The sequence below is a fragment of the Passer montanus genome, unplaced genomic scaffold (genome assembly GCF_014805655.1).
Source record: "Passer montanus isolate IOZ18808 unplaced genomic scaffold, ASM1480565v1 scaffold1, whole genome shotgun sequence".
Classification (NCBI taxonomy): Eukaryota; Metazoa; Chordata; class Aves; order Passeriformes; family Passeridae; genus Passer; species Passer montanus.
In genome coordinates, this window is record NW_024356504.1 from 872,499 (window position 1) to 896,494 (window position 23,996).

Here is a 23,996-nt window from a genome sequence, read left to right on the forward strand (position 1 = left end):
TATAGCAGGTGAAGTGAACCTACTATAGTACTTCAACATTACAAACGCACAAACCTATTTTACAAAAGAAAAAAAAGTATTTTGCAGCTATACAACACAACTTTTCACATTTTATAACTATGTTAAACAGAGAAGAACATTTCAAGAGAGCCATGTGTTCTGCTAGTTACTACTGGAATGCAGTTTACTCAATGACTTATTAGCTATTTTGGAAAATGAGTATCCGAATATAAAGAAATGCCAATTTAAAATGAAAACTGTGAACAGGTTTTCAGGACCAATAAATAGATTTCTGTTGCCTAAGATTTGAAGCAGGAACCAAAAATGCTAACAAACCAGAGAATTCTACATTTTACAAGAAAAAATAGCCAAACAGATATACAAAAATACCTGAGAGACAATTGCAGTAACTTTCTGCCTGTCCAAGTTTTTATCCCGTGTTAATAAAACAGAGAATGCTAGAACAAACCTTCCACAAAGGAAATGTAACATAAGCAGACAGCAGTTGCTAGAAATACTGTAACAGCTAGCTTAGTAAAAAAAACCAACTAGTTCTCAGTAGAAGATACCAATCAGTTCTCCTAAATTCTAAGGGGTGGGAGCCAGAAAATTAACTTAGTTTGCTAATATGGGAATGTGAGAGCCAATGCATAAAGGTGATTTGTTATCAATTACTGCATGCCCACAGGGCACATGGGGATACATTCCCTCCTAGCATGAGTGTGGAGCCTCACTATTATCAGTGGGAAACTGCAGAAGGCCAAGAAAACTTTCTCCAACCCCCAAAATCCTCATCTGAGGACCTACAGTTAACTAAACTACTTCTGTTTAACAGCATGGGAATCTCCACATTCCAGAAAGCTGAACTAGCAGAATAGGACTGCAGTGTAAAGGAATAAGAAGTCATGAATGCTAGAACATCAAAAAAGCACAACTGTAGGCACTGAGGAAATGTAATTCTTCCCCAGTACACATTTAATTCAACTCCAGGGATTCACACAGGTAAGTCTGTTCCATCTCAACAGTGCCTACAGGGAGATTCAGCTCCTGGAAGGTTGGTTCAGTCGCTGCTGTCTGATGTCATGCCATCACTCTTGGCAAGCACTCTGAACAAAGATGAGTACACTATAAATGAAAAGGCCTCAGTATTTCAACAGTGACTGCCAGCTTCTGGAGGAAAACCAATAGTCAGAGCTACTTGGTTTCTTCTCAGTCTCTCAAACCAAAACAAAGCTTTGTTAAGACCTGAAGATACAATCCTAACTAACAGTGCCTCCAGACTGATGTTACACATCCCACAGGGGAACACTGCAGGGACAGTTAAGTAAGTGCCTGACACTGAGTATCCTCACAAACAATCAAGTTCACATGCAAGTAAAAAGAAAGTGAGTGATCTCTGAAGCAAAGGCCATGGGATTAACTCATTATCAACAATCTAACATCTGCACCAATCAAGAGAAAATAAACTACATTTTGTGTCTGTCTGGAGTAGAGCCACAATCTGATGACATGTGACTGCACAGTATTTGTACACTTTCAAGCAATTAGTTCAAGAGACTTCCCTCTAAGCACTCTTCTTTTAAATTAGCACTCACTGTAAAATTTACTCCTTGAATCTTTGAAGCACAATTAAAAACAGGCAACTCACATTTGTAAACAAAGTGCAGATTTAAAAAATACAGGCTTAGGACTAAATCTCCAGAATCCTGGCTCAAATGTGTGTTTCCTGACACCAAGAAGCAAGGCTCCAACAGAACATAATCTTTCTTTGGTACCTTCAGAGACTAAACTTAATTAAAAAACATTTACTATGTAAAAATTCTTTCATGGAAATGAATTGGCCTTGATGAGCCAAGATTTTTGTGATAAATTTGTATCAATGAGATCTAAAATGTGAAAATTAAACAGAACTGGACAGATGTGTTTAGTGGTACAGACTTGCTCAGAAACATGAGAACCTAAAACAAATTAATACTTTCCCCTTCAAAAACAGGCTGAGCTCTACATGTCTCCAAAACAAGGGTATACTTCTTTTGATACTTACTGGTAAAACAATCTACTACACCTGCTACAGCAATAAAGTGTTAAAAAGAGAAACTATTAAAAATATATTTGTGTACATTTTTCTACCTAGCAGAAGGTGCAAAGTCACTTGAGGAAACTGGCAACAAAGACCTAACACATGGCATCTCCTTTCCTAACAATTTCAAACAGCATAAAACCAGAACTGGAGTCCAACTCTCTTCCTGAACAACACCATAAAGTATGACTGAACACCAGAAGAAATCTTAAAAGACATTTACATATCATACATGGATTATTCACTGACTACAGTGTCTGTTTGGCAAGACCTCTGAATGATTAAAAGGAAGAAAGTACCAACAAGACAAATCCACACAAAAAGAAAACCCCCAAATTACTACAAAACAGGTAAAGTTGAATAACTCAAGGATATTTTAGATAGAAAAAATAAAGGCTTCAGTGCTACAGAAGCAATAAGCCATACCTTGCAATCCTCTAAACACAGAAGCTGCATTTTCAATCTTTGGGGAATCTGATTTTGTAATGAATAGAAGGAACCCTAGGAGGTGAGAAGCAAAAACAAAAACTAAACTAACAACACACCATGACCAAACCCCAAAATTATTTTCCTGAAATCAAGGAAAAAAAGTAGTCCTTCATCTCAATTTGTGATACTTCCAGGGAGTTCCTTATTTTCATACAGACAACAGAAAACCCCAAAGAAGCAAAGAAATTTTCATTGCTTTTTCTAATTCAAGTAGCCAATTCATTCCTTTTTCTATAGCTAAAAACATACCATAAAACCAAATGCATATGCAAGAAAATTATTAGAACGAGAACAAATCATTATTCAACTAGGGGTCCAAATTTTATTTTAAAAAGTTATTACTCCAAACACTAAAATGACACACAAGTAAATTACCTTATAAAAGTAGAGAATACTGATAGCAAGAAAAATTAAGCTAGACAAATAATTTTGGAATGGAAATGAAATTCACACAGATTTAAATAACTAGATTTATCCACAGTACAAAAATGCTGTATGTGGCAAAAGGGCTTCAACTTCATAACTAATGTATCACTAAGTTTATGTAACCCAGAAATTAAAAGGTGACATTATCTCTTTAGTAGATGTATACTGGTTTTCAGTCTGGGTTAGTAACTGGAATATATACAGCAGTCTGTGTTTCAGAAATCACTCTCCTGTCCTGAAACAGGGTTTTTATCAAAAAAAGAAATGCAGAGACAAAATTATTATTTCATGTGTTTTTACCTGACCAAACTACAAAATTTCAAGCTATTTCTTGACAAAAAGTAGTGGTATTTTAACTGGGGAACCTGCAAGGAAATGTCAGAAGTTAGGAATAACATACCCTCCTCCCTGTGACAGGTATTTTAGCAAAATACATATCTAAAAACCCCAGTGTTTTACATCTGTAGAAGGTAGTGTAAACTTTTATCTTCCATTCTGTAATCTTTTCTAGGATGAAACTGATGACTTCATGCACACTGAGGTTTCAGACTCACAGATGAATGATGCAGAACATTTCTTCTCACAGAATGCGACCTCAATTCCTAAAGAGAGGGAAAAATGCTGTGTTGTTTCTTCCGTTCCAAAGTGTGTCCCATTTGCTGCATTAATAATGCTTCAATGAATAGTTACAGTCCACTATTGCATCAGCTGCACAGATTTGGTTCAAAAAGGAAAAACAGATTTTTCTTATGCACCTAGGTCATGAAGCCCACAGTGGCAGAAAATATCCTCCTTTATTTACAAGCATGCAATCTTAGAAAGAATTCAGAATTATTTTACTGAAAGAAAATAACCCAGTTTTGTTCGTTTATCATACAGTCTTACTAAAGGATGTCAAGGTATTAAAGCAATTGTATCCTCTTTATAATTGGATAGGGAAAATTTATTTTTACAAAGTATTCTTTGAAAACCTATGTAATCAATTCTGTTTTTTTTTTTTCCTTCAGCATTCTCTGTAGTGTAGATTAGAGCAGTGTTTTACTATGGGTACTTACAATAATGCTGACATTAAGTTTTTAGTAGCTGACACATAAAACCTGAACTAACAACCTGAAAGCTCTTTTATTTGTAAACTGAGAAGCAATGGACTGTGTTTACATAATTTTTCAGTGGATGCCACCAACTGCTGACAAAAGGATGGCAAGATGCAGAAAACACAGCTACCATTTTAGGTACTGGCACAAACAGATTTTAGAATACTTGCACTATTCTGTTTCTTCTTCCAAAGATGAAATTCTCTTACAGTCCCCCTATCTCAGCTGCTCTATATCCCAAAGGTACACTGTCCTTGCCTTGACTCTTTACTTAACTATGTCATATGACAGACTCAGACTGTCCTTTTTTTCTAACCTTACTTCTTAGGCCAGGCCTTTTCATCACTAACTTTTTTGGTTTTTTAAATTTAAGTTTTTACTCTCCCTTCTGGCTCTGATGGTTTCCTAATACAACCAGCTGCAGCTCATACACCTCTATCAGGATATCCAAACCACTGTAATCTCAATATAACATTCTCTTTTCATCAGTTACTGACTCCCCATCATGTTGTGCACTGCTTTTCAAAAGTTCCATGCTTTTCAGTTTTCATATCCACTTTACAGGATTTCAACCCCAATGTGCTTCTCTTTTTCTTTAGTTTAACTCTTATTAGTATAGGTAGGGCACAAACATATTCTCTTTGTCTACTGAGAAAATTAGGCTCAGTTTTACACTGGTAGGCTTCTAATATTTGTTTAAAAGCCACAGCTGGGGGGAAATCATACAGGCACATCTTAACGTACAGCAAGGCCCTGCTACAAATCAGCGAGCTGTTTAAAGGCTATCAAGTCAGAAATTGACACTAATTCTAAGATGTGCAAAACACATGTTCTTCCCTAGGCCTCCTTTCATCAAAATCCTTATTTTTTAAAAAGTGTAAGCAACAAAGAGGCAGCATTTTCACAGTAAAAGCATGCTTGAGCACCTGCCAGAGTGCACCTTCCCTATAAACACAAGCTACCGGAAATTGCACAAAATAGGGAGAAAAAGGGAAGGAGTTGTCAAAAGGGAATTAAAACAGATTTCAGAAACAAAAGAATCATACATTGGAAGTACAGAAAACTGCATTCTTACTGAAGGAAAACAATCCAAACCCATACAAAACTTAGGCAGTTTAATTAAAATGATGGAGTTTACATATACATTACCATCCCAGGAATGAATGAGACTGATATATAGGGTTTGGTTTATGAAGAGAATTATCAGCAAGCATCAAACTGCAGGAAGCAGGCAAGTGATGCTGCAGACTGTGCTAGAACTGAGCACGTTTTATTATTCACTAATTCATAAATAGCAAGCATTGCAATGAAACAACTGACCCCAAATGCCACAACTGGCAGCTGCTAGCTGTTATGGTGATGATGGATCTCAGCCACACAGGAAAGACTGGTCACAAAAAAGAAGAAAAAATAAATTAATCAGTAAAGATAGACTAGAGTGGCCCAAATGCTTAAATAGTGAATTCTCTATAGGGTCATCAAGTAAAGAGAAAGCAAAAGGAAAAAACTCACCGAAATGAAGTAAGAGCAAACAAACAGAAAAGAGAAGTTTGTAAAGAGGACACAGAATGAAGTAACATGAGAAAAAGCATGCATTCCCTGTACTTCTCCATGTTAATATCAAATTAGCAAGTGGAGTTTAAAATAGCCATTTTTGAGGCAACAGACCTAGCTGCAGCTAGTGACAAGTCCCTTGGCAATCATATAACTAGAAGTTTAGATTCACATTTCTTAGACTAACATATCTATAAACAAAAGGCTTAGCCTCTTTCAATTTCACTTACCTATACAGAAAATATGCAGCAATATTTTTTGTTGTTTCAGATGGAATATCAGACAATAACATGCAGTACAAGCATAAAATAACTAAACTTTTCCCCAAATGATTACACCAGAACTCTTATGAAAGACATGGTTTACATAAATCTACTTGCATGTGTATCTATACAAACATTTACAAACACATGTACATTTATATGTATTATACACACTGAACACAAATCTTCCCCTATTACTCTTAACTGCAGAGAAAAACAGTGTGTTATGTTGAGTTCAATTTACAGAACACTCACCATGCAAAGGCCATCATGCACCCTTATGATCTGAATGCAAGGACCCACGAACTATAGCACAAAACACACTTTACTGCCTGGTACTGCTGATGCCACCCAAAAACTCTGCTTGACACAAACTATGGGAAAGGCAACAACTGCAACAGACTAGAACCATGCCTACTGCCAAAGAGGACACTGCAGCTCAAAAGGGTAGATAATAAATAAAAAGCTAAAAGCATGAAATAAAACAAACCCTATGCACCCACTCAGTCCATGTGCCAGAACCTTTTACACTTTGCTCACTCTGTAGACTGCAATTGTGTGCTCAGCTCCTCAGGGGTCTCCCCCACTACACACAAACTATACAACTAACATTTACCAGGCCAGTGTGTCAGAACTTCAGATAAACACCTCACAAAACCAAACTTAATTCACAGATATTTGTCCTGGGCCTGAAATCAAAGATCACAAATGTCAATCCTCGCTCAAGGTTCCACTGTTACTGCAGCCCAGGTAACTTTTACTACCAGACACTATTTAACATATACTCTTTGGAAGAATCTAAACATTCATCTCCATATTAGAAGATGATATAGGACCTGAAAAATACAGTAGAGATAAGAAATCTTCTCACTTCCTAAAAAAGATGTGTCACCCAGCAGCCTTTGAGAATGAATGTCAGCCTTATCCATTTGTATAGATGGGAATATCTGAAGTCACCTCCACATGCTCATCAACAGAGCATGCTATTAACTGCCAAAAGAATTAAGCTTAAAGTCAATATATTCAACATTATTAGCAAACACACAAATACAGGGAGGAGATTAGCATTTTTGATTTAAACTTGATCTTGAATACCAAATTTGGATCTCAAAATAATTTATAGTTGGAAGTTGGAATATGTTGTTTTCTAATTTTCATTTAGCATTATTAAAAACTTTGTACTAAAAACCAGCATTTTGTTGATGTAACTCAGTAGTTACTACTATTTGTACTGATGGTAGAACAGAGAGAATGGTGTGCTGTGAGCTTCATTTCAAAGCTGTAAGAAGTCTACAACTGACAAAAATATCTGGATACCAGCTGTAGCATCCCACTCTCACCCCCCAACTTACAGCTCCTAGGGCAAAGCCCAGCAATTGCACTGGGAGTACACAGTGCAATAGAGGCAATTAGCAGATTACCTCCAAGGCACAGTCATCACTTCAGGCATTACTACTGCCCCGAGTTGGCAGTTTTCAAGCAGCACATATTTGTTGGGGTATTTTAAGTAGACTACAGCCACCAGGCCTTCTGCAGCTGGGGAGCAGGTGGTAATACCACAGCCACTTGCCTAACACATAGCAGTGTGCTGACAACATTTGCCTTTTTCAATCATTGGTGAGAGCTCAGCCACACTGCCACACAATACAAGCTGATCACGTTCATTACCTGGGAAACTGGGTATGTGAAAAGGCAGTATGAAAATTTAAAAGGGAAAGTTATATTTTAGAACTACTAATTAGTAGTAGTTCTAGTACATGAAGCTAACTAAATAAATAAAACCTAAACAACAAAGATATTAAAAATTCAGCATCAACCTGTAATGAATAAAATTATTAGAATTCAGTAAGTCTTTGGAAAGGTTTAACTATCTGTGAATCTACTTGAGACTTGAACAGAGCAGAGTTTTTAATTCTAGGTAACTAGACTTCTGAGAAAACAGGAAAGAATGTGCAAGAAATAGAGGGCACTTTATTCCAAGACAACACTTGGATTACAGCCCCCTCTGCTGGAAATATCTACTACATATTGTTACACAACAGTCCAGAAAAATGCTAAAAATCAAAATAAGTTTAAGATATGTGGAAAACAGAGTTTCTAACATGACTTTTATTCATTCATATTTAGTCTTCCACTTGCAGCTGAGTAAACACCTTTCACAGAAGAGCAAGTGCTGTAACATCAAGTATAATTACTGACAACTTTAGATCTCTGTCATCAGGCAAATCAGTTCTGACATTATTTCATATAAGGCATCAACAGCCTTATTAATTTAGGCAAGAGCACCTTAAATTGGAAACCAAAAAAATCCAACAACTTGCACCAGGTGGCATGGAATAATATTCAAATGGTCTTTCTAAATCCAAACTGCACAAGAAAACACCCAGAGGTGACTGACTGGGACAGTTTTCCATTTTCTGCATTTCAAAATATCAACTCCTCATAACATGAGGCACTTTTCTAAGGCTGAAGTAATGAATATAAGGTCAAAACCCAGAGAAAGAAACAAGGATTTGTAACCATCACCTTAAAGAACTGAAAAAGGGTCACCATTTTCTCTTGACATGTTTCTTATTTGCAGTTTACTTTGTAGCTCAGTCTTAAAATAACTAGTCATGTTTTCACTTCTTAGCTTCCCCAAATAGTTCCAAAATAAGTAACATATTTGTCCCTTTGTAACAAAACTTCAATTGAAGAAAAATCTCAGTTTCTCTCCAGTATTTCCCATTTCCTTATGTACCAATCAAGTAATAAAAGACCTTCTCAACCATTTCCCTCTTGTCTTACTGTCACTGCTTCAAGAAAGAAGACAGCAATACTGGCATGCTTTCTGTAACTATCTTGGTTTGATACTCACAGCTGCAGGCATGGCTATGTGACTCTGGACATAGGGCTGGTGATGTAGTGTTTGAACTCCATGATCAGAATACAGCTGGCATTAAAAAAAAAAAAAAGAAGCAAAAAAGCTTGTTTCACAATGTTAAGTTTTTTAAGCCTTTCATAGAAATTTAGAATCCTTAAAACTTCAAAATGTGGGCTAAACTACTGACTTTTTTAAAAGCACAACTTTAATATTTAAATCTGTTTTCCCCACAGATTAGCAAAGTTCAGTAAACTTAGTTTATCTTAAATCACTGTCACAAATCACTTTCCTTGACAGAAGTAGCAGCTTCTCTATTACAAATTTCACTCGGCTCTAATGGGAACAGTGTTTAAATGTGTAGATTAGCACATTGAAAACTTAATTCCCAGCAGTATCATACTTATAAAATATTTACATACAAGTAATACTATTCTTGGAATTGTACATCATTCTTCTGAAACACCACACACTGTTTCCTTTAACGTGAATGAATTGCCTACCTGTAAACCAAGAGCACATTATATCCAAATATTCCTTAATTAATTTTATCTATTTTCTTAGTGCTCATGGTTTTCAGATCTCTGTATACACCTTTATATCAAAATCATGAAATAGTAAGGTAAAATAGTACTCTTAATAAAATTATGATTATAAAATAAATACCAAGATTCATGTACCTTCAAAAAAGAAGAAAAACCCCCATAACCCAAGCCTTTTATTATTCAGTAACTTTGTCAGGAAATTAAATTACTTCAGCATGTCAGAATTTTCCACTTCAGATGTCTGAAATACCAGTTTTGGAATTTTTCTTGTAGTAATAAAATACACATTTACTTTTGGAATTATACCTGTTTACTAGTATTAATAACTAGATGTCCTAATTTAACATCTATTTGGCCTCCCTGCTCATGAGGAATGAATATTTGAGAAGCATCAATTAATACCAATGTGAAAAAGTGTGTAATTCAGTTTTTCCTGTAGCCATCTGCTATAATTTTTAATATACAATCATGAAGAGATTGACTGAATGATTAAGTATTTTTTGCTTAGTTTTTTGATTCCATATCAGTAAAATTTCTAATGCTTAAGAAATTTTTGAAGTACAATAAAACACTCTTAATTAATTCAGATGATCAGAATATTTAGAAACAGGCTTCTACTCACAGAATAATTACTTTAGAAAACTATTGTGGTTCAGCGATATTCAACCCAAGATCCCAAATAACAAACTCCCATTTATTTAAACATTACTTGCAAACAAAACCAATTGTCAAGTCCTTATATTGCTGTCTGTAATACCTTTGTGACTCTAAAACATTTCAGAATCAAAGCATTCTCCTAGACAGGAAGAGAAGTTCAAACTTGAGGACACCTGGAATTATTTAACATCAACATAAGCACCAGAACAGTTGACCTCACTGCTCTAACAGCCAGTGTTTAAAGAAAAAGATTGTATTTTTCAATGACAAATAAGCACTTCAATTTTCAGTACACTTTTTTACATTTTTTAAAATACCTCAGGAACTGCAGCTTCCATTAGGAGAGGTGGAGATATACATCCACCTTCCTGGTTAATTCCTATTGGCTGATAAAAGACTTCAGATGGTTGCAGATACAGGAGTGGAGGTGAAGAGGTAAGAGACTGAAAGAAAACACATTATTCTTATAAATTTTATAATTTAAGCAGGATAAAGAGTTTAATTTACAGTCTTTTTTGCTACATATAAACAAAAGATAAACCTTTAAAATGAAGTGTCAAATTAATCTTTGATTACCTGAAAGAAACTAAGCAAGAGGGAATTAGACAGAAAGGTCAGGTAGTATGAGAAAAAAAATGCCCTTCAATTTTACATGATTTTTAGATTTTATTTACATTTTGGAGAGCATTGCAAAATGCTAAAATTTGTAAAATTCATATTTAATCTCAAAATCACAGAAACATATTACAGTTAAATTTTCCCTTGCAACACCATTAACCAGCAAAACAAGTTTTTTATATTAAAATAATTAGAGTATCTCCATAATTCAGCATCTGATTTCAAAGCAGTAGATTGATCTATTAGAGTGGAACAGACCATAACTGGACAAGGCTGGCTGCTATTAAAGTAATGACACTGATTGTAACAGCTTAAGCTTCAGATTCAAACTCTTCAAGTCCCTTGAGTGTCAAGATTTCCATATTAAGCTAGTCTGACAAAACAGATAAACTCTCCCAGAGGCTTCATTGTAACAGCTCAAGCTTAAGGATCTTGGTCCTCCCTTCAGGTTCAAACTCTTCAAGTCCCTTGAGTGTCAAGATTTCCATATTAAGCTAGTCTGACAAAACAGATAAACTCTCCCCACAAAATGACTAAGTCAACAATATCTTCTCCCTACTTCAAGGGCCTGGGTTTCATTTCACCCAGTGTGTGTCCACATACTCCTGCTAACTCTACCCCTATGAAATGTCACACTTATCAGTTAATTGTTAAGTTAATATCCATTTCTTTAATCAGGTGAAATTTAGTAGTTTTTACCTGCTTCTAAAGAATTTGTCAGGTAATTTGATACGAGTATTTTGCTAAATGGAAGGGGAGGGGAAGATGTTTTCTCTACATCAGGCTTACATTGAATGTTTCAACAGATGCTATTTTATGCCTTCCATTGTAGCAGTAATTGTTGACATACATTGCTAAAATACAGCAATTAATAGTAATTAATTTCAATCAAGTTGTGAATAGCGGGAAATCTCACTCTTGGATAAGCACAGCATACCTTTAAATTAGGTGAAAAGTAATGGTAAAATGCTGTAACTATGAACTGTATTTACCTGTGGAACAGACCACTGCCACTGACTTGAAAGACACTGTGTTGGTGCCTAAAATTGAACAAGAAGATGTCAGTAATGTGGTGAAGAACAAACACACATACAATACTACTATTCTGAAATCTGTAATTAATTCTTAACTAAAAGGAGGAAATATGATTTTCATTAAGCCCCAAATTACTCTGGAACATGGTTTTGTCTATTTCCACTCCACCTCGAACTTGACCATTTCATAAACTCCAAAAACACTGAAGTCAGGTTCTCCACAGAGGTGCCCAGAGCACATGAATCAGTGGACCCAAGCTGGACCACTAAACAACGTAGCTTTAAGGGAAAGGTCTTTATGATCAGAAGGGTCAAGCACAGGAAAAGGCTCTCCAGAAATGTTATGTGGAGTCTTCATCAATGGAGCTACTTAAAACCCAACTGCACAAGTACCCAAGCAATCTGTTCTAACCAGGCCTACTCTGAGCAGGAGTCTGGCTTAGATGATAAGCCAGTTGTCCTGCAACACACAAGAAAATGTAATTTATTAAACTTTCATGTAGTTACATAAGCAGAATAAACTGTATATTACAGAAAAGTCTTCAATATGTTAAAGTTAAAATATGTTTCACACTACTATTACAAACTATTTCCTAAGAATAAACAGACCTTGGACAGTGCTGCAAATAGTACTGCATGGCTGGAGGATTAGTGATGGTCTGAAAATCTTTTTCAAACAGATACCTGATAATGGTATGTAGGAGACTGATAAACAGGTGGAGCAACCATCACAGGTGAACTGGAAACAGAGCGAGACTTCAAAAGAAAAGAAGTTACAAATCTTAATGCAGCCATTTCATCAACTGTCACTCCTATTACACACAGCTCCAGAGTACTATGATACTGAACCACCCCCCTCCCTTTCAAAAATGATTCACAAAATTTTAATCTACAACTTAAACTGCTTCAAATCCAGTGTCTCTGACAGCTTATGTTAGATCAAACAAAAATCTCTGGCATACTCACTTACACCATTCTAGAAAGCACTAGGCCATCACTATCTAGAGACAGTAAAACTTATTCCTGGGACAAGGCCCAGACTGATTATGAACTGTCCTGCTCAATAGGTCACACCAAAGGAAAAGTGCTCTGTAGAAGCAAAATAAACTGAAGTGTTATTTAAAAAAAAAACAACCAAGCAACACAAAATAAAGTCTAATATAAGGAAGCAAATTAAACACCTAGCATGAGACATAGCTGAAGCAAATGAAGCAGAAGGGACTTGAAAACACTGCAGCTCTCTTGGTCCATAGAAAAGCATAAATACCACAATAAATTCCTTACTGGCCATGGCTGCTGAACAGGAGAGACTTCAGATGTATGAAAATAAGCCACTCCATTATGGTAAACATATGGATATCCACTTGAAGTGGTCAAGTACATTGTACCAGCTTCTGGTGATACAGCAGTAGCTGTGTACATGGTACCAGCTTGTGGTGTCACAGCAGAACCTGGAATAAATATTTAAAAACTTATTAGTAAATAACTTTTTTCAGATGTATACACCACGAAAAAAAGAGAAGATCACTTTTGATCTTCACAGAAAGAACATGGAGCAGCTTGTCTAATGCCATCTCAATTCCCTCTCAAACATGAATTAAACACAACACAACATGGGGAGATTTCCAGAGAGCAATAAAAAAAAAAAAAAGGGAAAGTTAATTCTGTAGCTGAAATCACAAAATAGTAACATAGTACAGAAAAAAAATCAGGAAGAACACAACGTAAACAACATCACTAAGTTTTGGTTTTTCATCTTGCCTTGCAAAGGTAAAAACCACCGTGAAGTGCCATTTTATGAACAGAATACTGCAGAGATCACCAGAACGCTCAGTGGATGACCAAGAAAGGTCCCACAGGGGTTAAAGAGCTTTTATTGATAGTGAGAGTTTGACTAATTCCTAGAAAAGCCCTAAGACAATTGGAGACAACACAGCTGATAGATTATGCATAGACAGGCTAAGATGTTTGTTAAGATAATGTTAAGCACACCTTAGGAAAACTAAAGACTTTTTTAGCTCCAGTAAGCAATCTAGAATAGCACTTCTTGGTATCTCAGATGAGGACATCAACACAATCCCACGGCCAACAATCCTGTCCACTAGCTACCAAGTAATTGCACAAACTTTCTGCTAATGTTGAATAAGTCTCTGGCAAAGAAAAAGGAAATCTTCCTCATCAAACACAGAAAATTCATTGATGAAAAAATACATTTTGATGCTGGGGCAAACCAAGTGGTTCTCCCAATTATGCTCAAAGCTCTCACCCCAAATGATCTTATGACAGAAGAGCTAAAAATAATTTTGCAGTATGAAAGACAAGCACTATATATGTGAGCTACAGAGGACAGCAGTTTATTGTCCAGCTCTCTAATTTTGTGGAATATAATGGAATCCACAGCTCTACAGTGACATTTTAAGTCCAGGTGTTCTGGCTCCATGAACCCAAGATGAGCTGCAGTAGGACAAAGCATCGTGGTGACTGAGATACACTAAGCATGAGAGCAGACATACTGAAACCAGGCCCTGGGATGTGTCTGGATGGCAATATGATCTTGTATCACAGATTTATCCTAGGCATGAGAGACAACAAGTCTACAAATAAAGATCTCAAAAGAATACAGCAGCTTTCTTTGAAAAGCCTTTTTTAAGGATTTTTGGTTTACCTCTCTGTTGCCTCATGTCTCAATTATAACACAGAGATATGTCTCTTTTCTATCAATTTACACATTTGCTACAAGAGTCAGAGGAAGGAACTCCCACAAGTCAGGCAACACAACTGAGAAGATACAAGTCAAAGATGAAAAGTGAAATAAAGCATAGCAAGAGAATGGCATACAATCTCATGATGATAACTGAGCAAAGATCATCCTGAATAATTTCTAGAGCAAAGAAATTGTACAGTTTGAACAAGGATTCCACTTTCCCAGGCAAACAATAACCCATAGACTTACACAAGGGAAAAGGGCATACTTGGGCACAAGCAGGGGAAGAGGAAAATTTCCTGTCTTCAGCAAGTGTGTCTGCACCAACAGCAGCAGTGTACATGTGAACCACTTCTAATAGAGCACAACACACTAAAGACAGCTTCAGGATTAAACCAACATTCTTCTGTATTCTGGCCTCAGAATGAAGATGAGCAAAAGGATGGGTTTTTCCTAACTGTTCCAAAAGGTACCACAGGACAAATACTGCAGCAAAGTCCCAAAGCACACTTCACTGCCTGCTGCAATGCTACTTAAAAAAGAATTCTACTTTACATTTCTGACACACAGCCCTTACTGAAGACAACTGACAGATCTCATCTTAAAAGTTGGTGATTTATAGCCTACATTTTCAGTATCCATTCAATAGCTTAGAACAAACAGCTCAAGAAGAGAGTGGGGACTACAACCACCCATTCCTCATGGTTTCTACCAAAGAAAGCAAGATGCAACAGTCCTAATGGGTTTTTAATAACACAAAATAATCAATGAATAACAATGCCACTAACCAGCAGAGCCTGCTTTATCCTGTAGAACCTGTGAGGACACACTGAATGTTTAGATTTAAGGTTCTGCCAGGCAACTTGAATTTCCATTCAGTTTGTTCCTAGATAGGTAACTCTCTCCAATAAAGTAAAAGAAACAACATCTTGAGAGATAAAAGAACCAACACACCATAAATCTATTTATTTCAACATTTCCACTGCATGTATTTGCTTCCACTGCAAATCATGCTGAGCACATGCCAGACACAGCATTAATGCAGTGTAAGACCAGGTACATCTTGGTTAAAAACATATTCATATTGACAATACACAAATACAAGTAAAAACACATACGAGCATTAGGACTCCGCACTTGTTTTCTTATTGCTGGTCCAATATTCAATTTCTTATCCTTATAGTTGAGCTTTTTAGCCTAAAATTAAAGAAATCAGACATTATTATTTTCTACACAAATCTAGGTATCTGAGAAGTGAGAAATAGCTTAGTAGGTTAGACACATTGAGCATGAGGGCAGTTATGTTGAAACCAGATGCTAGGATATGTCTGGAACCTGGTGAAACTCCTCAAGGTTTGTTTTTAATACTAACACACAGTTAGTAGACTGCAACATAAAAGGAACTTCTGGAAGCATCATTCAAAATAGAAGAGTAGGACAAAAGAAAAAAAAAATCAGAGGATGACCAGAATATTAAAATTTAATATTAAAAAAATCTTAGATCTCTTTAAACCATTTTAACTATCAGACCGAACTTCTCTTCAAATGCAACTTTGCAATTAGAGGATCAGAGTACTCAGGCCTAGTATGAAATTAATCAATTAATTTAAAAGACATAATGGGGACTGCCACTTACATCTTGTAAAATCTTCTGTGCCTCTTCTTGGGTTTCAAATGTAACAAAGCCATACCTAAACAAAAATAACAGAAGCCTCTAAAGTTTGTATTTACAAACACAGCACATAGTTACTTGATCTACAGTACAAGTGACATTACAAGGTAAATTAATGGGTAAAAAAACAACCTAGAAGTAAAGATTTAATTAAGTGCATTCTTAGCACCTTTTTAATTACATTCAAAGATGTGGCAATATACTACCATGAATGACCAGCTGTTCTTGTTACTCAACCTTTTTTCTGTTAAAAAAAGATTTTAATCTAAACCTTTCACTTGTTGAGGTGACCAAAGATGAGACACTTGACATTTTTTTGAAGTTAATATTATACAGTGATTCATAGTACAGCTCCCACCTACTTCAGCAACAACTGTGAATGTTCCCCACTGCCACAAGCACAATCCACTATTTTAAACTGAGTTCTCAGAAAAAGCAGTGATGCAGCCATTATCTGTGAATTCTCCTGTAATTCTTAACAGGATTAGCATTAAAGAGTTCTGTGGAGATCAAGGATGAAGCAATTCTCATACTTTGTGACATAGTGTGTCTTTTACCATACCTATTAACTGCTGCAATAAATCAAACTTTCCACCCCGAACTCCTGCTTTTCCAACCCCCTCAATTCATTTCCAGAGTAATCTTGGTGGCACTGTCAGTGCCAAGTAAGTATCCAAAAGTATACAACACATAGATAAGAAAACCCAAAAAACCTTGCTCCTCCCTCTAATAAATTTGATGTCCTAAATTTCAAATAATTGTAAAATCTGTGAAATGTGTATTTCTGTGAACATGATTTGTTATTATTGTCATTTCTCAGGGTCACATTACAGAAGGTATGAGCTTCTGTCCCTCCTGCCAGCAGATCAGATTTTCCAATACAAAAGGTTATCATTCTTTGTGAGCATTTGTATGCTGATTTTAATACAGAACTTGAATAAATCTGACCAGCTGTACTTTCAAATTTGTGGGCTTTTCTTGTATTGGCTTCTCTAAAGCAGAAACATTTCCAAGTTCAAAGAAGACAAAGTATTCTCCTCCTTGGGCCCTTACCTACAGAGACTTTTCTTTCTGTAGACTGTCTGGACAATAAACTAATAGATGTAATCACAAACTTGTAAGTTTTTAAAATCAAGCTCTTGTCAAGCAGAAGCAAAGGATCTTATGTTTGGAGTTCAGCAGAAATCCTAACAGCATGGCAAGTAATTATTTTCCAACATACCTGCTGTGAGACATACGTTGGTAATCACAACTGCATAATTATTATGGGTTATATGGACACACATACACTGCAATTCTCAGATACTTCTTGGAATTTAGTAAAGGGACAAAAGGTGTGGTGACAGATCTGGGACCAAGTCTCTGAAGTCATGCAAGTGCACTCTGTGCTAAGAGCTGCAGTTAAGCACAACTTGCTGACACATATTAAGCTCTGACAGCATTAAAGCTGTCCTTACTCCTCAGGAGAGAACTTTAGAGGTGAACTCTCATGCACATTGCTTTTTGCTTCAGCCCTCTTTCCTCCCTTTGCTGGCAGTGCACTTCCCCACCTTATTGACACCACCATCCTTTGGGTTACAGCAATGATTTTACTATGCAATCTTAATCCTTCTTTGTATTTGGTCTTTGCCATTTCTCCTACTGGTGACTTCCAGTCTCAGTCTCCATTGTAAGTAACCATGATTTAGTATCAGATTTGTCCCCTATGCTGCTGGTCCAGAAATCTTCACACAAAAATCTGTTACTGCCATGCACTCCACCACAATCAGGTGTATCTCAGCTCTTCCTCCACTTTAGGCTCCTTTCCATATGGGTTTTCAGTAACAGAAATATATTTAATAACTAAATAACCTTGCTAGGATAATCTACTTAAGTAATAGGCACTAAGAAAACCTGAAAAAATTGAAACATGGATTCTCTCCTAGCTATACACAGCTTCATCTTGTAACATGACTAATAGAGTTTTAGTTATGCAAATTGGAAACATCTATATAGAAATATTAAAGGGCAAGAACAGATTTTTGCACACACAGAATAACTGAAACATCAGTGATAAAATATTATGAGCTATTAAAAAACCAATCAAATTTACTATAGTCAGCTTTCTGTTATTTTCAATTTCCACAATACACTTATTCTACTATACCAACCCCTTTGATACTCCAGCTCTGTCATTTATTATCTTCACTTCTGTCACACTGCCATACTGAGCAAAAAACTTCTTCAGGTCATTTTCATTAGTCTAGTATGGTAAATCAAGAGGGGATAAAAAGGAAAAGTTGGTTTGCATAGTTATTCAATTAATTAATTCAATGTTTACCTTAAGACTATTAATGGATGTACTTCGGATGAAATTTGCTACAAACTAATTATAACCCTGCATATGAAGACAGAAGAATGAGCCTCAGGGCCCACTTAACTACTGCATTAATTATTCAACAGTAATTCTAGAAACTTCTCATTAAAACTTCTCATGAGTAGATTTATGCAACAATTGTCCTTTTACAGTTAAGATCAATGAAGCAGGTGTACTAGATCTGAAGTTTAGTTTCTGTTAATTACATGCTAGAGCAGTTTACAGTACAAAAAAATCACTGCCATACTTTCAGCTGTAACACAACAGAGCATATAGATATACACAAGTCCCACAAATCCCCCTAAACCACAGTGATTTAGTGGTCAAATCCATTGAATATACCATGATCCCTCTTTCTGAAGAGGTTTTAACATGAGAGTCTGCAAATATGTACAAGCACACTATATGAACTCCCCACTGTAAGTAAGAAAATGTTATTTCAATGGAGAGTGGTCTAAGTCAACTTAGAGGGAAATGCCCCCTTCCAAGTATGCAGGGAATAACTTTCTAAGCTTTGTAAAGACTCACCTAAGCTTTGTCAACACTCCTCTGCCTTCTATGAATATTGTTTTACAATGTAAGCATGTATCACAAATGATGCAGTAAGCATCACTGAGTTTTAAGTTTTGTTCTACATAGCCCTTAGCTAATGCTACACCTCACACATGGTTATATACACACACCATTCATCTATGCTCTCCTTAACTTCAAGTATACCAAGTACTATTTTACTTCTTAGTTAATGACTTGGATTGTTTGTATACAATTTAGGGAATCCTCTCCAGCACATCAAAGGTTCATGTGTCTCATCCAAGCCTGAAATTGATCGGCGCCCAAAGTACTACCCAAGGATGTAAGGGCTTGCTACATGGAACTGTGAATTTGGAAAGACAAAGGTTTATGTACAGAGCAGTGCATTGATGCAGAGTAAGAAGGAAATGCTGTTCTAAGATGCACAGTGAAATCTGCAAGCATCTGTGCAAACATAACATTTAGAAACTTATGAGAAACACATATAGGACTTGCCTTTTCCTGCTTATGATAAGACAAAGGCATTTGTCAGATTCTTTAAGGAGGTTACAGGCTTAGCATTAGCCTTTGTCAGTGACACATGGCCTGCACCACTAAAGAAAGAGCTCTTCAGACCAAGATGAAAATGTTCCCAACTCTAACTTCCCTTGCTGAATTGTTTCTCTAAATTTGAGAGACCAGGTGTTTCCTCTTGAAAACAGAAATCACTGTCATGGTGATAGACAAAATGGTAAAATCATAGAAGAGCTTGCTAGAAAGCAAACAAGTTTTTTGTGGATTAACTGTCTCCCTTTTCCACAAAAATAAAGTAAACAGCTTTTGCATCATCCCAAGTGACTTGAATAAGACCTTTGGCTTAAAAAATACCCCAAAAACCCCAACACTTTTTGCCATGAGATTGACATATAAACCCTATGAGGATAAGATCAGAAATTTAAAGCTGTATTTGGTATAAAGAACCATGCTAAATGGAAGAGCAACTAAAATGGCTACAGAGGTTTCATCCTTTCTATTTCCTCACCCCTCTGCAAAAAAACTCCATCCTCTTTATGATTACAAATGTTTAAACTGCTGTTGAAAATACAATTCCATAATAAATTTTAAAGTATCAGCAACTGAATCAAGTGAAGAGACCCTTCAAAATGACCAATAAGTATGATAATTTATAAAAATGTTGATGTTATACAGAAAAGTATTTTAACCTTTGAAACTGGGGTGAAGACAGAAGAGAGCAAGAGGGGGTCTTTCTATAGCTCCAGAAATTTGCTTACTATTGGTGCAAAAAGCTACCATGCCACTTTAATGAGGTCTAAATGTACTGAAGGTCCTGTACATCTTAAAATATGAACACCTCTATTTGAATTATCTCTGCCAAATAAAATAATAAATTCTGGAATTTCTTGCATTTGTCATGCAAAACAGTCTGAGTGAATTGTCAATTCCTGTTCCTCTTCAAATGAGTCAGTAATCAGAAGGTCTAGGAGGATTAATGCAGGGAAGATGCACTCTTGGTGGGAACAAAGCAACAGCTAACCAAGCACGTTTTGCAAAAGTCAATGGCTTAATTAATTATCTAAAGTGGGAAGAGAGAAAAAACCTTAAGCTTATCACAAATGTTAAAAGCAACTGAACAAGGTAAGAGTGGCCCAATGTCCACTGCGATTTAAAGATTTCAGGGAATACACAAAGGCACGAGCTTTCTAAGAATTAAGATCAATACTGCAAATTACTCAGAGAAGCTTACATACTTCTTTTAAAAACAAACTCTTGCCTTAAAGAAAATTACTATGGTGAGGAATATACGCACTGCAATTCTTTGTGTGAACCAGAAGTGCTAGAGGAACAAAAGCCACTGACGTTTGCCCACAGGCTATATGAAACATTGTGACAGTTTATTAAATTACACTAAGTGGCATACATAAACAAAACCTTCTACATGCATTTCTGCCATCAGCTCTGCTGATGACAAAAGCTATCTTCTATGAAAAAAGAAAACTCTGAAGAAGTGGGGTGTCAAAAGGTTCTAGCAGCTAGGTGTACAGTCAACTTTGTAGGACAGTTATGCAAATAATGACTTAAAGCTTTACTCTCTACTGTAGGCTTAGCTACTAAAGTGAAGAAGAATTGCCAACTTAAACAAATACACATGACTGTCTCTCTTTTTTCCCTGTTGATTTTTATACTGTTATAAATTAAAATTTAGTAGCAAAAAGAGGGAAGAATACCTTAAAATCAATTCCTCCAACAAAGACACGATTTGGAGTAACTGTTCCAAACCTTGGAGAACCGATCAGATTATTTAACCTCACCGGTGACACAGTGTTGGGACATGAAGGTAAAGATTCTGTTTGCATCTGATCAGAGGCCTGCTGATTGAAAGAAAACATTTTCAAAATCTTACACATTATTTATCAGTAAATGAAGCAACTCTCAACAGACAATACATACAGAATTTTTCAGAAGGCACAGAAGATGCTGAACATTAACCATGCATTTTTATTCACAACGTAGCTCAGTATTTAAACACAAGTTCAATCTTAATCAAGTCAGTAAATTGGTGAATACACTATAGTCTGAAGTCCAGTGTTTAACACACTCTTCCAAACTGAACACCAATCTTGGTTCAATTTGCAAAGCACCCTGCTGCACAAACTTCAGATTATGAATTCTATTATCTTCTCTCTACTAGAAGCCCTTATTTTCAACCTATATAGAATGGACATTTTAAACTCAATCTGCGCTCTCACACACATCTACACAACTCTATTCTCTGCAACAGCATCTGGTTAATTTTCCAAGTGCTGAGCACCCATAATTCCACCACAGGAAATCAACAAGCTCCACACCCCTCTGCAGAAGAACAACCAGATTGCTCTCGCCCCACTAAAGGAACATAACTCAATGGGATCTCATGAAAACCATTATTTGGCGAAGCCTGCCTGATGTTTTAACTTCCAGCATGCTTACACTTGTGAACTGTGAAACAATTTTATTGTAAACTCTTTTCAAAACAAAGTAGTAGTGCCTTATAACGTCAATCCTAACTGCGAAGATCATAGCTGGAAAGCAGCCACATGGTGTTGTCACTAACTTCCCCAACAGGATTATTTAATTCTTCTTTAGCTACCCAAGAGTTACTCCTACTAATTCTAAGTAATGGATTAATGGTATTATTGTGGATATTTTAAAGGCAATAAATAAAGCTTAGTTCACACAATTCCACTTTTAGAGAAGACACAAGTCTTTCCTGAATGTACTAAAACACACACACTTGGGGCAAGAGGAAAAACCTGAGGCTGTTAACCTGATCTGTTCAAGAGAATCTAGTACACATCTCTCCTACTGGGAATACTACTCTAGAGTACTAACCTGAACAAACCCCACCTCTAGTAGGCAAGGAACCAACAGAGTCACTACAGTCCCCAAGAGGATTTGTTTTTGGAGCAAAACACTCCCAAGAGACAGGACAGTTTAGAGTCTCCATCTCTCACACCAAAGACAATGCTCCAATGTACAATCATCAGTAATTGTGCTCAGCGCAAAAGCTTCTGGATTCAACTATAACAATTAACAGTTGGCAGCACAGCAAAAATGGGTTCCTTACCCCAAAGAGCCCAAATTGCATTTTCTCTGTACACGTTTTAAGAGCTGATATATTAAAATAAGCCACAAATGCAAATACCCCAATGGAAGAAACGAGGAATTAATCACACCACTTAGGAACTCACAATAATGAATACTGTAAATCACAGTGAGTTTAAAGTGTCACAAGTTAAAATTTGTATTGTGATAACCACCTCCTTATCATCAGCATGGCAATAAGAGTATCACAAAAACCAAATATGTGGCATCAGCACATCACTTGCCTAAATATTTATTTCTACTGTTTTGTAAACTTCCTTTTTACCAATTTCCCCAAATAACACAGATATATATATTCACAGATATATACAATATTTTTACAGATTACTTAGTGCGCCTGGCACCTGTTCGTTAGCAGAATCACCATATTCATTTTTACACTGAATACACGCCCAGTCAGACAACCCAACTCCACAAAGGCCTGGTGATTAGGCGCACTTATCTCCCAAAACACCTCTACTTTCCACAGCCCGTGTGCTGTCCGGTCCGAGGCAGACCCCGTCGCCGCGGCACCGTGTCCCGCACACCCGGGGCCGCCAGCGCCTTCTCCACAGCCTGAGGCCGCCACGGACAAAATGGCGGCCCCGCGCGGGCGGACGCGAGCCGCGGCGCCCCAGCGGGACGGCCCCNCAGCCCCGCGGCCCCGCCGGGCTCCTCACCGCGCCCTCGGGATCCATCGGTCCTCGCAGCCGCCTCGGCCCCCGGCACGTTCCCGGCACGCGTCGCGCTCCTCAGCTCCGCCTCGCGCCCAGCTGACGCGCGCCGGCGGGGGACGGGCCTGCAACGGGCGGGGGAAGCGCAGCCTGGCGGCGGCGGTGTTAAACGCAGCACTCGGCGCGACGGAGCGGCCCTTCCCTCACACGCCTCAGCCCGCCTTTCCCGGGGAAATCTCCCTTTCCCCAAATCCCTCTCCCCGCAGCCCCCGAGTACTTTCACGGGATGGCTGCGACGGGGCGGCCGGGCGTGCTTCTGCCCCGGCACCCCCCCGCCTCAGGGCCCCGGGGCTGCCGGTCCACCCGCGCCCCCGGAGCGGGCGGCTCGCGGCCGCTGCGGTGCCCGGAGCCGCGGCCGCTTGTGCCGATGGCCCGGCGGGTGTCGGGCGGCCCGGCTGCTCTGCCCTCCCTCCGTGGCACCGGCGGCCCCGGGGCGGGCGGGGCTGAAACAGGGGTTTTGAAACAACAGGCAGGCTGTTTGAAAACAGGCTGTGGGTCTGCGATGACCTTGAAGATAAAATTTCTGGTCTACTCAAGAGAGCTGGAAAATAACACATTAATGACCACTCCCCAAAATACTCAAAATATTCGGGTTTTTTTTCCCACCCTTACTGAACTGGAGGAGAAGGACCAATAGTAATGCTTGTGTCAAGTGTACTTCAGTGGTCATTTACTGAACAGCACTGCAACCTGCCCTCCCATTCCATGATTTCATACTGTCTGCAAATGTATTTTGCCCCTAGAATATCTCTGGTATT

The 23,996-nt window shown here is 37.6% G+C and overlaps 1 protein-coding gene across 2 annotated transcripts; it reads right to left on the minus strand.

Annotated features, from left to right (window-relative positions):
• Positions 1-3,246: 3,246 nt before the first annotated feature.
• BOLL (boule homolog, RNA binding protein) lies at positions 3,247-23,496 on the minus strand. Of its 2 annotated transcripts, none has more exons than XM_039696857.1 (12): positions 23,185-23,496; positions 21,109-21,249; positions 18,147-18,238; positions 15,961-16,015; positions 15,443-15,521; positions 12,905-13,071; positions 12,305-12,376; positions 11,579-11,626; positions 10,286-10,411; positions 8,764-8,838; positions 5,410-5,476; positions 3,247-3,597 (listed from the first exon to the last, which is right to left on the minus strand). In XM_039696857.1, exons 1-11 carry the CDS (start codon positions 23,200-23,202, stop codon positions 5,459-5,461), a joined length of 891 nt encoding a protein of 296 aa, XP_039552791.1. In that variant the 5' UTR covers positions 23,203-23,496; the 3' UTR covers positions 3,247-3,597; positions 5,410-5,458. The 2 variants fall into 2 exon arrangements, with proteins under 2 accessions (XP_039552791.1, XP_039552781.1); XM_039696847.1 differs by having other exon boundaries at positions 21,109-21,252.
• Positions 23,497-23,996: the final 500 nt, after the last annotated feature.